At 41.7% G+C, this 14,903-nt stretch overlaps 1 protein-coding gene across 2 annotated transcripts in view; it reads right to left on the bottom strand.

Moving 5' to 3' along the window:
- Positions 1-1,141: 1,141 nt before the first annotated feature.
- The window catches only part of EFNA5 (ephrin A5), a 278,072-nt gene continuing 264,310 nt past the window's right edge, over positions 1,142-14,903 (bottom strand). Inside the window, exons 3-5 of one of the 2 annotated variants that reach the window (XM_024743378.1) lie at positions 7,816-7,881; positions 7,335-7,415; positions 1,142-2,090 (exon numbers count right to left, since the gene is read on the bottom strand). In XM_024743378.1, coding sequence (XP_024599146.1) covers positions 1,969-2,090; positions 7,335-7,415; positions 7,816-7,881 — 269 coding nt within the window. In that variant the 3' untranslated portion in view covers positions 1,142-1,968. The remainder of the gene's footprint in view (positions 2,091-7,334; positions 7,416-7,815; positions 7,882-14,903) is intronic. The other variant, XM_024743379.1, reaches the window with a different exon arrangement.

Here is a 14,903-nt window from a genome sequence, read left to right as displayed (position 1 = left end):
ACATTTCAACATGTGTACAATTCTCCAGCGTGCAGCGCCTTTACAGCTGCCTTTCATATTCACATATCTCTCTAATTCAGAACTACTCACAGTTCTTAGCAAATTCCCATTCATGAAGTCTATCCATAATATGACCCCTCTTTTTAAACATGTACATTAAAAAAAACCCCAGTTTTAAAAAAGTCCTTATTGTGCTGGAACGCTTCCAGCTTTTCACATCTTACACGATCATTGCATTTATTTTTTGTTTTGTTTTGAAAGGCATGGTTTCTATTGACATGTCCTGCAACAGCAAAAAAGGCTTGCTCGATTTCTTTTCTTTTCCATTGGTCTGACACTTTTCCCTGTCTAGGCTTTGGAGTTCAAAGTTCGTGACAGCCTCACCAGTAGCAACCCCCAAGGCTTGCATTTCCTGGTAATCGACTGGGAACATCCCTGTTGGCCGTGCTGATTTACTGTCCTCTTGCCCACCCCTACAATGAAACAAGGCAGCCCCCCCCCCCATATTTCTAAATGTATCAAGGGATACCACTTTTTCTCACAGGTTTAAATAGGACAAGCATATATACTCACTCTCAGCATAAAGTATATCTAAATAATGTATATTCTATTCTAGTGGATTTTTAAAAAAATAGTTTGTTAAAGTCTTTGGGACTCCATCTTGTTTATCTCCCACAGATAAACATATGTTCCCCCTACGCTTCAGGCTGTGTCAGAAAGGGAAAGAGTATAAAATCAACTCTTGAATTTTTTCATTCCAGACTTTGGAATTTTTATTCCAAATTTCCCTTTAGCCCTTCCAAGTAGTGTTGACTCTTCCGGGGACAGGGGTTTGTGTCTGAGCCCCTGTAGTCGTGGAGTGTGGAGCAAAGTGTGGGTATGAGGGTGGGAGTCAGGGAAAGGCCACAGCACACTGGCGCTCCAGCAAAGCCAAATTACATCTCCTCTGGCCACTGACACCCTTTCCTTGGTACACATTGTTCCTCCAGAGGAGTATCCAAAGCTATTCCATATACACTCATCAACCCTGGCTTGTCAGCCTTGGGGAAGGTCACTTTATTTGTAAAAATGCCTCTTTCAGTTTCTTTAAAAAAAAAAAAAAAGGAAAAAAAAAAAGTTGTAGCACCATGGTGATCTCTATTCAAAGGAAAAAAAATCTGGTGTGCACTGCCCAGTCACCAAAAAAATTAGAGGCACTCACACATATATATCCCCCACCCCACGTAGCGTGTTTTCACACTTGCTCTGTGCTAACATTCCGGCACTCGACCCGCCTCCTAGACAAAAGGCTTCTTTTACGGAGCACAAGTTTTGCTGTCAAGAATGCTTTAAGACAGTCACCTTTTTAAAAAAACAAAAACAAAAAACAGAAAACCAGTGTCTCAGCCTTTCAGAAGCCTGTTCATTTATATACTCCTAGAGGAAATGGTGTAATATTATATCTATTCTTAATCCCTCCCCTCTGGACTAGACATGGTGACATGAGGTGACATGATGCCCTGCACGATCGTCTTCCAGTCCTGAATGAGAAGGCATAAGTATTGCGTGGGAGACGAAAACCCTCCTGGGCCTCGCCATCATCACCGGCTGCATCTGCCACTATCCTTCCTCGTCCACATACCGCTGACAGTGCGCTACAGGAGGTGAGCTCTTGGAGGAGAATGCACAGGAGCAGACGACCACGGGTGGCACTATAACCACTGGGCATTTTCATCTGGAGTCCATCTAATTTGCAAGGGGTGAGAGAAGGCAAGGGCAGGGGTGGGGTGAGGTGAGGGAGGCAGCAACTATGTTAGCTCCCCCGGCCCCAAGTTGTTGCTTAGAATTCAGGCTGAAGGAAAGAAAATAAAAATCTGACATCTGCCAAAAAACCAATAACAAATCCCTTCTTAGGATGAGCAGTTGGGTGGATCTCTGGTGTTCCAAGACCCTGATGTTTTCTGTGACAGGTGATGGGAGGAGACTGTGCTATAATGTCAAAAGCATCGCCAGGAGGAACAGTAGGATTGCCAAAAGGCGGCTGGGTATCCTTGGTGTTTGTGCCGCGTTCTCGCCGCGGGATGGCTCGGCTGACTCGTGTACGGTATCATCTGTTCAAATAGAAAGCACACATTCCAATGAGATTTCACATCCTTAATAACTCTCTTGCAGCAGCCTGCTGTTAACAGACCGCGCCACCCTCTGCAGAGTAGGGTAATGAACCTTGTGCCACCATTGACTTTCATGTCTGCATAATCACTCATTATTTACAGCAAACAAAGGAGAGGCAGAGAAAATTGCACTTTCTTGGCAATATTAATACTTTCCTTAAAAACTGAGGTGAAAAATGTGCACACTGTAACCTCTGGCACGTGAGCTACTCAGGTTTGCTAGCAGTCAAACACACCATTTACAAACTTGGTATCTGAATGTACCTTTTAAACCCAATATGCCCTGGAGGAGCAAGTAACGGGGGTTGGGGTGGCAGGATGCAGTTAATGTCGGCACATTAGTGGTTAACCAGAATGGGCTGCCCTTTTTCCCCCTTTCAGCGGTTTCATAGGATTAGTGTTGAATGCCTGGTTGTTGGACGTCTAGATGAATTTTCAAATGTGAAGAATTAAATGCCAAAACAACAGCATTTTAACTAAACTACACATAGCGCTCACCAAACCTAAATAAATCGGTGCCCACTGGCTTGCCTACAGTTAGGAATCAACTGTGGTACTATTTCTATTACAAACCCTGTATCTCCAGGATTAAATTACTTGAACTTGACTATTTTTATTTTTGTCAGGCTGAAGCTGGGCACATAAATTATCAGTGTGGATGCAAACTTTCCTCTAAATAAAGTGGATTAAGTGAGGTAAGCTTCTTTTATTTAGCTATAAAGTGTTCTATGAGACTGCCTCTGACTCGGATAGCCTTCCTGAGCTGCATGATTAACAGGCTCAACTTCGAAACAGGAACTTTGCAGCAATTAGTACCTAAAGATAGACTGGAGGCTTGCCTATGAGCCATGCTATGCTCTGGCATTGCCCGTCTTCTTCCTTCCACCTGGCTTAACTCGTACTTTTAGACTCAGTGATCTCTGAACTACACGTGGGGCCACCAGTGGGATTCTTTGGTAGATTTTATTTTAGCATCAGGAGAACTTCCTGTAGGAGGCTCAGCGATTGTCAGGCTGGATTCACTGTATGGTCAGTCAGAGAGAATGGGTACAAGTGAGACTCTAGTGGTTGTTCCCAATTCCGTAGACCTCAAAGGATAATCGCTATCGCTAGACATCCCTGAATGACCCACCTCGAACACCTTAATGGACTAATAACTCTATTCTGTTAAATTCATTTCTGTTTTCACATCACACAGCGTGTCACAATAGGGATGCTTTTTCTTTACTAGGCAGAGTCACACTCCCTGTTATTTGTCCTAAAGCGACCACCTTGCAGGCTCAGGCTGGTCTCTACTTCGGGTATGCTCACATGGGCTGTTTCTGTTCATTACATTCACTCCCTATATGAACTTAGAAATATGTCTTCTCAGCATTGAGGCTTCTGCTCTGGAGTGCTCGTATCATTTTAGCCTGTCCCCACGTGTAGAAGCTGCTGCATCCCTGTGTCAAATTTGCTCTCCTCTCCTGGACCTTAGCAAACCTGCATGGAATACCTATTAGCTTAGGAGACTAGAAAAGGTTAGGGAGCAAGAATGGGAAGTTAAATGGATGCAGGGGAAAATGTAAAGCCTCACACGATGCAGTCAAATACTTGTGGACTCTTTTCTCTGCCGTTTCTTAGCCTTGCAAGTGTATTAAATCTGTAGTTAGGAGGTAGACATAAATGCCCTTAACAGCCCTGAAAAGAAAATCCAAATCACTGTCTTAAGAGCACCAACCTGTTGTTATTCGGAATAATGGAGTACTTCAGGCTTAATTGTGAAAGAACCATAAACCCAGAGGATTCCAGAGTTCATTTTGAAATACCACTTATATTTATACACCTGAAATTACATCAGCTATTGGGTTCTTCTCAGTCTTATCTTCACCAACATATTACCCAGTCCTCTTCCTTGTAAAGTTTGGAAGTGTACTGATAAAAGAGGTACCCAAGTAACACGTAGATACTCAGTTGTGAGCTTGAAGGGGACTCGCCTTCTCAGTCTGACCAGGGTGCTCAGCGAGGGCTGTCCACGCTCTAGGCCCACACGGCACAAGACAGGGGAATGAACCTTGTACACCTTTGAGACGAAAGCGTTTGTTTATCATATAAGAGAAGCCATGAGGCCAATGTGCCTTTTGATCCTCAAATCATGGCCATCTTTGGAATTAACCTTTTTCTAGGCAACCAACCAGTAAGTACCCTCTTGCCCTCAAAGGAGAAAATCAGTCCCCTTAGGGGACCAGGGTTCTTCTCTTCTCACTGTAACATTGGTCCTGCCTCAGGATTCTACAGAGCATCCTTTGATTAAACAGGGCCTCAGTGTTGGGAGATTCTGTGGCCCCCAGGAAGCAAAATGAAAAACAGGCTGTTTGTTTGTTTGTTATTTAGGTAAGTCTGAGCCATTTCAGAATTCTAAAGAGAAAGTCATAAGCAAAGTCTATCCCAATGGAAATTACACCTAAACACGAGAGAACTTCTAAAACTTGTAACAGTGAATGTGGCTTGGAAAAAGAAAATACTTCTCTTCAGAAGCCAAATCAAGTCTTGCCTCCTGGCTACAGGATTCCACAACATGAGGGTTTTCAGTGGTTAACTGAGAGAATACGAGCAATATTTTGGAGCATATTATGTGGCATATGTGTGCCCTGAGATCATCCTGTATCCCTGATGATAGGAAACTGGCAGGCAGAGTGTGCAAGCAAACAAAAGAGACAAACACATTCCAAAGACAGGTGAATTAGTATACATTGCTGAGAACATGCAGTGGAATCCTTTCAGCCTTGCTGGCTTCATAAAGTCTGGGTCTGCACTCAACCATCCAGCACAGTGGTGCGGAGCTGCAAGTATGAATTTTCGAAGGAGTACAGGGAAGTATCAAATCTGCTATTGCATTCGTGCAGCCAGGGATCGTAGTTCAACCTTGTCTTACTTCTTTAGTGAAGGTGATCACCAGAATGCCCTTAAATGTAGTCATGACTGACTCAGGGAGCTTCTTCCTGCAAGCACACCTGCATGCCTCTCCCCAGCACGCACACACACACACACACACACACACACACACAGTCTGACCACATTCTGTCAAAGCTTTGCAAACTTCTATCAGTTACAGGTGTGTAGATTTGGGGGCCATCATGGACTTAAATGCTCACTGAAAAAGAGTCTGTTTCCCCAAAGACAGTGAAATATGTTCCCACGTGAATGCATGTTAGCATCTTGCATTTTATCATTAGTTGAATTCAAAGGTAGTTTTCCTAATGTCAGAACAGTCCTCAGTGTGTCTCTTCATTACCAGTGAAAAACATGCAATCTGTTATGTTTCTAAACAGCCTCTTGCTTTCCCGATAGGCAATGGAATTTACCTGGAAAAAAGATTACTGGAAAGCTCTGCCTACATTCTGCAACGGTGTACATCAAAAACTCTTATAACATGCCCAACCCTGCCGGTCAGCCTACACATGACTTATGAACAAAGCCAAGATAGTAAAAGTTCTCTCCGTGGACATCTCTATGTCTAGCAATGGTAAGAGAATCCTTTTATACTAATGTAGGAATGGGAGTTGAGAAATATGAATATTACACCTGGATCTGTGTGTAACTAGCTGCATGGCCTGGGCAAGTTACAAAAGGAAGAGTGTAGACTCTGGGGTCCTTAAAAGATCTCATCTCACTCACAGATCCTGTGATGGCCCAAGTCCTCACGCTTGTGAGGAGTCTGGAACCTTGAAAAGCCACCGTAATGCTTCCAGATTTCCAGAACACAATTAAAATGTCTCCATGTCAGCACTCATTCCTTGCAACTTTCTAAAGCAGCTAACGGATCCCTGGGGAGCCACTAAGGCCTCTGAGAGCTTATTGTACACACCTCTCCTCTGTGCTCTAGATAAGATGCCTGCCTCAGAAAAACAGGAATGCTTGTGGAAAAAGCCTAACCCTTCCTGTCAGTTACAACGTGGCAGCTATTGTATGCCCTGAGGCACCACATTTACTCAAGGTAAGTTTCCCTAAGGCTCATTGACTGTGTGTCCCAGTAACAGTACTCAAAGGATAAAGTGGACCTCACAACCTTTTAATTTCCAGGGCCATCAGAAAGGTAAGTCCTACTGCAAATAGGTGAAAAAAAAAAGTCTCGGTTTACATAAGAGGGGGCTTACAACTTTCTGGGAAGAGGAAATAATTCTACTGTCCTTAAGCTTTGAGATAGTCACAGGAGATCTCAAGCAAGTAGGGGTGAGGAAAGGAAACCGCAGGTAGGTGGGCATCCAGGGGCTATGAGGCACACTCCTCAGTGAACAGAGGATAGAGGGCTCCCCCCACCTCATAATCAGTCTAGCTGCATTAAAGAGCCAGATTGAATTTATAACCAAGTGGAGGGTTTACAGAGTTTACATTATCCACAGTATGCTGCAGTACAAAGGCTTCAACGATCCCGTTGGTGGGTTTTATTTTTCTTCACAGTGATGGGAAAGTTTGGGGGTATGGAAGATAGAAGTAGTAGAAAAGATTTACTTGTCCTCGATGCTTGTTTTGCCTCAGTAATCAGGGATCACGTTTGGCTCGACAGACTACTGTGGATACGTTTGTGGGAGCAGCAGGTGCATGAGTTTGTGGTGTTAGGAGGCAACACGGTTATGCTTCTCCAGACCTATTTCTATTGACAACAGCACAAATAATATTTGAAGTAAAATGAAGCCCTTTAGATCAGTTCAGCGATGCATGTGAATTTCTAGAGAACACTAAACAGGTTGAATTAGTTGCTATTTTGTGCAATAGTCTTATTACTTTTATCCATAGATTTGGATATAATATAAAAGTAAAGTTTTATAAGCACATAGAGTAGAAATTTTTTTGTCTTACATGAAAGCAGATCCATTAATAGTCACAGTAACTCACCAGCATGCTCAGAGGATATGGTAAAAAAGTAGTGAGACTTTTAGCTTTCTGATGGGGCTTCTACACTAGGATACTGCATTGTATCAAACCCATGTCAAAAAAAAAAGAAAAGTCATAATTTATCTAACATGCATTACACAGAGATACTGGAGGAATGAGGTAGAATATAAGTAATATTAGCGTTGCTAGCAATGAGCAAAAGCAGAGCAACTGTAACATGCAAGCATGCGGAGAGGAAGAAAGGAAAAAAAGTACTGAAGCACCAGAGAGAGATGCATTTGTTAAGAGAGATTCTCTAAGCATACTAACCTGCTGGTTCTAATGAATTTTCTACTTTGTCGTTAACATCGAAAACACGATCATGAACACCTATAGTTTTCATACAGCTATCTATAACAAAAATAGAGATAACAGCCAAATATGTTAGTGAAGACACCCTTAAACTCCCGCTTCTTTCTTTTTTCTTTCTAATTTTTCCTTTTACTTATGGAGAGACTGTTTTACAATCAGTGGCATGTATCCAAATGCCAATATTGTTCCCATTTGCTGTGCACGTACAACAGTCTGAGAAACAACAAGTTAGCAACTGCTGTGTACTTAAATAAAGGCATCATGAAAAATAATGAGAAAAAATTTGATGAAAACTGAAACATGGATGTTGATAATACAAAACAGATACCACACAGGATTTACAGTAAAAAAAAAAAAAAGTTTTACCGCTGTGAACCAGACCACACAATAGAGCATGCGCAGTGAAGCCACCCTCGGAAGCTCATTTTAGTGAACTTACTTGTTGGTCGCACAAAGACTTTGAGCTTTAGACAGGACCGTCTTCCATTATCTGGGATTGCAGAGGCTGTGGAGAAGACAAAGAGAGCAAGAGAGAAAGGAGAGAACACCACCAGATTATTCATTTGCAAGTGCAAATGGGCCACAGTAAATTCTTTCATGAATTCTTCCCAGAAGATGAAACAGAAATACTTTTCAGACTGACACTGACTGACTGCCGTCGAAAGGGCTACTTTCCTATACCTGTCTTTCCTTTGCAATACAATAAAGAAAGAATCATGCAAGAACGTTGGTAATCTACAGAAGAATACTTTGGATTCTTATTTCAAAAGCTCTTGCGTTTAACTTGATCTGTAATCAGTTTTCTCTAAAATAAGGAGATAACGCCGCACGAGTCCTCCTGCTTTCATAGAGAGCAGGAAAGGGGCCCCGCAGCCACCAGAGCCCAGGGTGTAAGCGTTGGCAAAATCCAGTTAACAGTTACAAGGCCAACTTAAACATGACCTAGTTCTGCTGGGGAAGGCAAAGCTCTGTCTGTCCTGAAAGCCTGTCTGTCAGTGCTTTGCAGGTAATTCAATTAGAGGTTTTACTCAGAACTTGGCTCCACATTCTGTATGACTAAACCAAACCCAGCAACTTCCATCAGGCTATTATAAGTACAATATGCTATTGAGAAAGTACTGGGTTGCAATGGTACATTTATTTTTAAAAATTTGCCACAGAGAAGGATGGAATTAATAAAGTGGGCTTACCAAAACATGACAACATGTTTCAAGTTATAAATCATTTGAGGAAGAAACTTTCTTCTCCTCTTCAAGATAATAAGACTGTAAACTTCCCCTGCGTTTGAAAGATGATCTCCTCTCAGTACACCCAGCATAACGTCAAAGGGATTTCCAAGGCAGTAAGACCCTTAACAATCACATATGTTTACACATGCATTCTAAAGATGACAAAAATTACAGAAACGAGTGCTGCATACTTTCCTCCCTATGTGTTTGCTTCAAGTGTTTTCTTTGTTCAGAAAGAGCAGATGATATCAGTCAAAATACACATGGCTCACAATTAGTTTGGTAATACCGTCAGTGACAAAGAGAGGACCGGTGTTCAGTGTGCCTTCTTCCTCCTCTATTCTTACTGTCCCTCATGGTGAGCCCAGAAAACGAAAATGCTGATTTTGCAGGTGAGAGGATTCAAGATGCAAACTCTAGGTTAATTTCCCAGCAATCTCCTCATGTAACTCCAGGTCCACATCCTGGAGGAGAACTTATAAAGTCACCACCTAAAAGACATCAAGCTGGAAAGGACCCTCGTGTCGCTATGCAACACCTGTTGAAAACTCTCTTAATTCTTAGACCAAAGTAGATACAGAAAAGATGTTTTCAGCCCTCCCCACCCTCGTGTTCGCTCTGACAAGCAGTTAAGAAGTGCTAACAGCTGGCTTTGCCGTAGGCTTTCATTAAATCAGAGTCGGAAAAACTCCCTCTACTGACATTTACAGTAACTAGTGTGTTATTTAGGGCACAATATTTGCACTCTGTGGTTTGATCCAGGAAATGATGTTCTTCCTGTGGACCCCAACTGCAAATGTGCACGTCACAAATACAGTACACATAGGTGACTCCAATTCGTTAGAAAAACCACGGGTTCTTGAGATAGTTTATATCTTATTTATGAGAGATGGTGTGAAAAAGTGACACATGGATATTTACGCTGCTGTGCTATGGATTTCTGAGCTGAGATGAACTTACTGCAAGCCTTGTGAACTTGATTTACCACATGCAACAGCTGATTTTACTGATGATACTGTAAGATATAACAGGCTCAAGGCAAGATCAAATGTTTGTTTTAGTGGGGGAACTTCTTAGAGTTAGCACACATTTTTCAGATTTATATATAGGAGAAATCCTGTAAATCCAGGACATAAAAACCATTGTGGGGCACGCTGGAATAACTAAACATCAACACATGATAAACTGTCCAGGAAAAATTCAAGAGAGTTCTCTCACCATCTCGCAAAGAGGGACAATTAGCCTTAGTTACTGGATGAGCTATATTATTCTGTACACTAAAAATATTAAATGTACTTATATTTATATAAAGACCTCTCTTCCCCATCCAACTTCTCCCTTCCTCATCTCCTCTCTGTCACCAGAAAAGCTGTATGACAATGATAACGTGACTGATACCTTATGATGCTGTTTGACTATTATACTCTAATCCTTAGAAAGACTGATAAACAAAGAATATAAACATATGATGTGAGTACGCAGTGCAGATTACATTAAGTCCCTTGACTCCACAGCCTCTGACCTGAGCTCATGAAATCTTAACCTAAGTCGGTATAACTTGGGTTCCTTGTTTGCCACGTTGAAAAACAAATATAATACCAGAAGGCATAAAAACTTTTCCCATATGTGAGCAAAACTCAATTTTTTATGCAAGGTTTAAAAAACTGGGAGTGTGGCTTTATTCCATGTCCTGTTCCAGGTTTCTTAACCCCACACCTCTTGCCTGACAAATAGAGGGTTCCTTTATATCACTTACTAAGAACGATTATTATTAGTAATATTTGAATATATAAGGTAATATGAAAGTGCTTTACTAGTCACACCTAAACAACAAAGCGGAGGCTTGAAGCATTAAAAACACAAAACAGAGGAACTGAAAAATGTAATAGTCACACAAGTAAATTTATAAAGAAAATCCTCTTGGGATCAATTATGAGCAAGATTGAAGATGGACATGAGGGAGTAAAAACTTAAAACGTGTCTGGCCTTTGTCAGGAGGTCGGTATTATTGATCTCTAGGGTTCTAGAGACACACATCACTTTACGCTAAGTAACACTATTTTATTTAAAACAATACGCTGTTTTCCTTAGAAAATTAATAGTGACTGTTTGGAAACTGATAGTAAATAATTACTACCATTTATTATATATGACTGCAGCTTTATCTATCCACTCAAACACTTTTAAAACTGCTACGTACAGTTGCCCTGTTAGGTGCTATGGACGCAAAGATGTATAAGACAAACTGTTTCTGTCCTTGTGCTGTGCTTATCCCAGCTGGGGACATAGGTAGGAAACACAGTTTAGGGACCAGGAGGCATCCATGTGGTAACTGAGGTTTGCATGAGCTTCATCTGGGCATGCGAGGGTGTCGCGGGAGTGTTTATCAGAGGGAATTTTATCCAGGCTTTACAGGTCCTCCAGAAGCCAAACAACAGCAACTGGGACAAAAGAATTATAACATTTCATCCCTGAGTTCCCAAATTGGAGCTTTAGCAACCAAAAAGAGGTCTTCACCTACAAGAGGGGAAGAAAACCTAGACCTGAACTCTTCCTATAATGATATTTGGATTTTCTGTGGAGAGGACGCAGAGAAAAGGGAAGCCTCCTACCCTGTTGGTGGGAATGTAAATTGGTACAGCCACTATGGAGAACAGTATGGAGGTTCCTTAAAAAACTTATAATAGAACTACCATATGACCCAGCAATCCCACTACCGGGCATATATCCGGAGGAATCTCTAATTCGAAAAGATACGTACACCCCAATGTTCACAGCAGCACTATTTACAATGCCAAGACATGGAGGCAACCTAAACGTCCACGGACAGATGGAAAGATAAAGAAGATGTGTATATATTTATACAATGGAATATTACTCAGCCATAAAAGAGAATGAAATAATGCCATTTGCAGTGACACGGATGGACCTAGAGATTATCACACCAAGTGAAGTAAGGCAGGCAGAGAAAGATAAATACCATATGATATCACTTACATGTGGAATCTAAAATATACAAATGAACTTATTTACAAAACAGAAACAGACTCACAGACAGAGAAAACAAACTTATGGTTACCAGGGAAAAGGGGGGAGGGAGTTTGGGATTACAATATACAAACTACTGTATATAAAATAGATAAACAACAAGGTCCTACTGTGTAGCACAGGGAGCTATACTCAATATCTTGTAATAAACTGTAATGGAAAACAATCTGAAATATATATATATATAACTGAATCACTTTGCTGTACACCAGAAACTAACACAACATCGTAAATCGACCATATTTCCATTAAAAAAAAAGATATATGGATTTTAAAATAGAATTTTTCAGATTAAAATGAGAAATTCAATTCATGTCTTAAACATTTGTCACATAATCCTAATTCATATCCCTTTACTCAGTTTACTGCTGAAAATGTACATTTGGAGTCAGGAAGCTGGGAGTAGGGGTGTGGGGACCATTAAAACAAGCACAGCCTCCCATTCCACGATCTTAATAGCAACTTTATAAATCAGTCCACAGAGTCCCTTCCCCCTAATGATCTGCAAAGTACCCATCACAACCTTACAACACATAATGAAATATAATCTAGGGGCCCTCTGGCTCTCCGTGTTTAGAGTATCCTGCTAAAAAAGGGCTGCTTATCTTCGCTCTGTTGCATGACTTCAGACAGGAGCTCCAACTTCAGCCATTCCTGAAAACCTGTTTGCTTGCTCTCCTGGGGCTCAGGTGAGCATGGCTCAGCACTTACCAGCCAATCTGATACATAAAGGGGACCACATTCAACGCCTCCAAATCCGTACTTCCAAAGGCTGTATTTAGCGTTACAAATATCTGTAGCATTCACATCACAATTAACTGTGGGCCCATTGGCTGGCTGTGGCATCATGCTTGTGGCAGGCAACTTCTGACCTAGCTCCGACAATCCGCACCTGGTATGCATGCTCTGTGTCTGCCCCTCCCCTCGAGAGTGGGCTGGCCCTGGTTGCTTGCTTCTGGTGAGCAGAATACAGCAAAAGTGATGGGATGTCACTTGTGATTATGTTGTAAAAGACTGTGCCCTCCTTTCTCCTTAGCACTCTCGCTCACCTTCTGAAGCAAGGTGCCGCACTGTGAGGTTCTCAGTGGAAAGGCCCACATGGCAAGGAGCAGAGGGAGACTTCCAGACAAGCGCGTGCAAGAAGCTGACACCTCAGGGCAACAACCCGCAAGGAGCAGAATCCAGCTAACAATCGTGCGAGTGAGCTACAAACTGAATCCTTCAAATGACTGTCGCTTTGGGAGAGACCCAGACCCAGAGGACGCAGCTAAGCTGCCCCTGGATTCATGACCCACAGAAATGGTGAAATAATAAATGCTGTCTTAGCCACAAATTCGGGGGTGATTTGTTACTCAGGAGCCAACTGACATAATGCTGTGCAGTCATGGGTTTCCCATGCCCACTTGAGGCTTTAGGACTAAGGCACCGGAGTGCGCTGTGCTGAAGGCTCCCACACAGCAGCTCCTCCCTGATTCTGCTGCCATGTCTAAACAAACGCACCCCTTAGGAGTTTACTTTTCAAGCTACTGGTACAAGTCCACTTAAAACAGGCCTTGAAGAGAGGTAATTATAAACTGCTGTTGAGGAAACACTACAAGACATCTCTATTTGTTTTCACTCCGGCATTTAAAAACTGTTTTTCATTTTCCTCCCCATGCCACTTAGCTTTTGCTCATGTAGCCAGCCTGTGCCGCGTCTCGTAATTAGCATGGTGCCTCACATTAACTCCAAATTGCTGGGGGAACCTAAATGAGCTTTGATACAAAACGTAAACTTAAATCCTAAGAGAGAATGCCTTTCCTCAAATGTGAGGAACAGAATATAAAGATGGGCTTGAAGACACCGGAAATAAAAGGACTTCAAATAGTAAGTTAAACTTTCTCTTCATATCAAAAAACTCCTATTTATCTTTTACACAGGCTATCAAATTAAACATAAACATCATGAGATTTTAAGCAACTCAAAAGCAATCAAGGAAACAAATGTTCTTCTTCATAAGGAACCGAAAGTTTAGAAGGAGAGGGGTGAGATTCTCATATTTTCTTCACATTTTCAGGCCCAATCCTGTACTCATTAGTTCATTTTATCATCCCTCTGCCTAGCCTTATTCATCCTCAAATCGTAATTCCAAGTGTCCCTTGTCAACCTGAGTACTTTGGGAAATTTTATTTTTAAAAAATAATCAGCTGCTTCTTTTCCAAAGAAATGAGTGTGTGTGTGTTGGCGGGGGGTATTAAAAACACAGTTTTCCATTGTGCTTGCCGCAGACAATATTTCTTAATTTGTGCAAGTCAAAAGAAAAGATGGGCTATTAGCTGTTAGCACAGCCCAGTTTTTCCTCTGTAGGTTTTCACGTGGTCTCACATACAACGTAAATATATGTAAATTAGACAGGTGATGGCAGAATTAAGCATTAATATTCTTTTCACAATACGTGCTGAAGAAGTAAAGCCCATTTAAACAAGTGGTACTACGGAAAACGTCTTGTAGAATTTAATGAGTCAATAAAATCCATTTTGTGTATGTGGGTGGAGGGTAGGGAACAGAAGAAGTGGTGGGAATAGGATAGAGATTAACCAAAGCCATATGGACTTCTTGGAAAATGGTTACCAGATCCTCAGGAAAAAGTCTTAAAACAAAAGTTAGGCCTCTTGAAAGAAGACCCCAGCAACAACTTGCAGCTGGCTATCTGCCCTTCTTAAAAGCAGCACAATACCTAATTTTCATATTAAAAACAAAATCACCAGTTATGATGCAATACATCTCACCAGTCTACCTTCTGAGATTTAAAAGTCACGCTTTAATAACCTGCTTTTGGCCCCGGGTTTATCAAGCTTGCACCCTGAGAGCAACCTCAGCCCCCGACTGCTCTGCCCACACAATTCATCTCCCACAGCCTGCTGTGTCTCAAGACTTGAATCACTGGCAGGTTAAGGTCAAAGCCCCAGAGGTAAAACTTGGAAATGAGGTTACTAAGTAAAGGTGGAAGCCTTGGAGAAATTTAAAATATCATGTAAACAACAGATACTTTGATATGGCTCTGGGGATGTTTCTTTTTAAAAAACTAGAAACGGAAGAGGGGTATTTCCAACAATAAAATAAGGGTAGCCTGTACTCTGCAAGCTAAATCTTGGTTTCCACACCAGGGAACTGTAACAGGGACAAAAAATTAGGGCAGAGTTCAGGGTGAGAGAAGTAAAATAAGTTCCAGCTGTGCAGCCTCAGACAAAAGAAAAAATAGGAGGTACCC

This window comes from Neophocaena asiaeorientalis, unplaced genomic scaffold, assembly GCF_003031525.2.
Source record: "Neophocaena asiaeorientalis asiaeorientalis breed wild unplaced genomic scaffold, Neophocaena_asiaeorientalis_V1.1 scaffold26, whole genome shotgun sequence".
NCBI classification, from domain to species: domain Eukaryota; kingdom Metazoa; phylum Chordata; class Mammalia; order Artiodactyla; family Phocoenidae; genus Neophocaena; species Neophocaena asiaeorientalis.
This window is presented reverse-complemented; position numbering and strand designations above follow the sequence as displayed.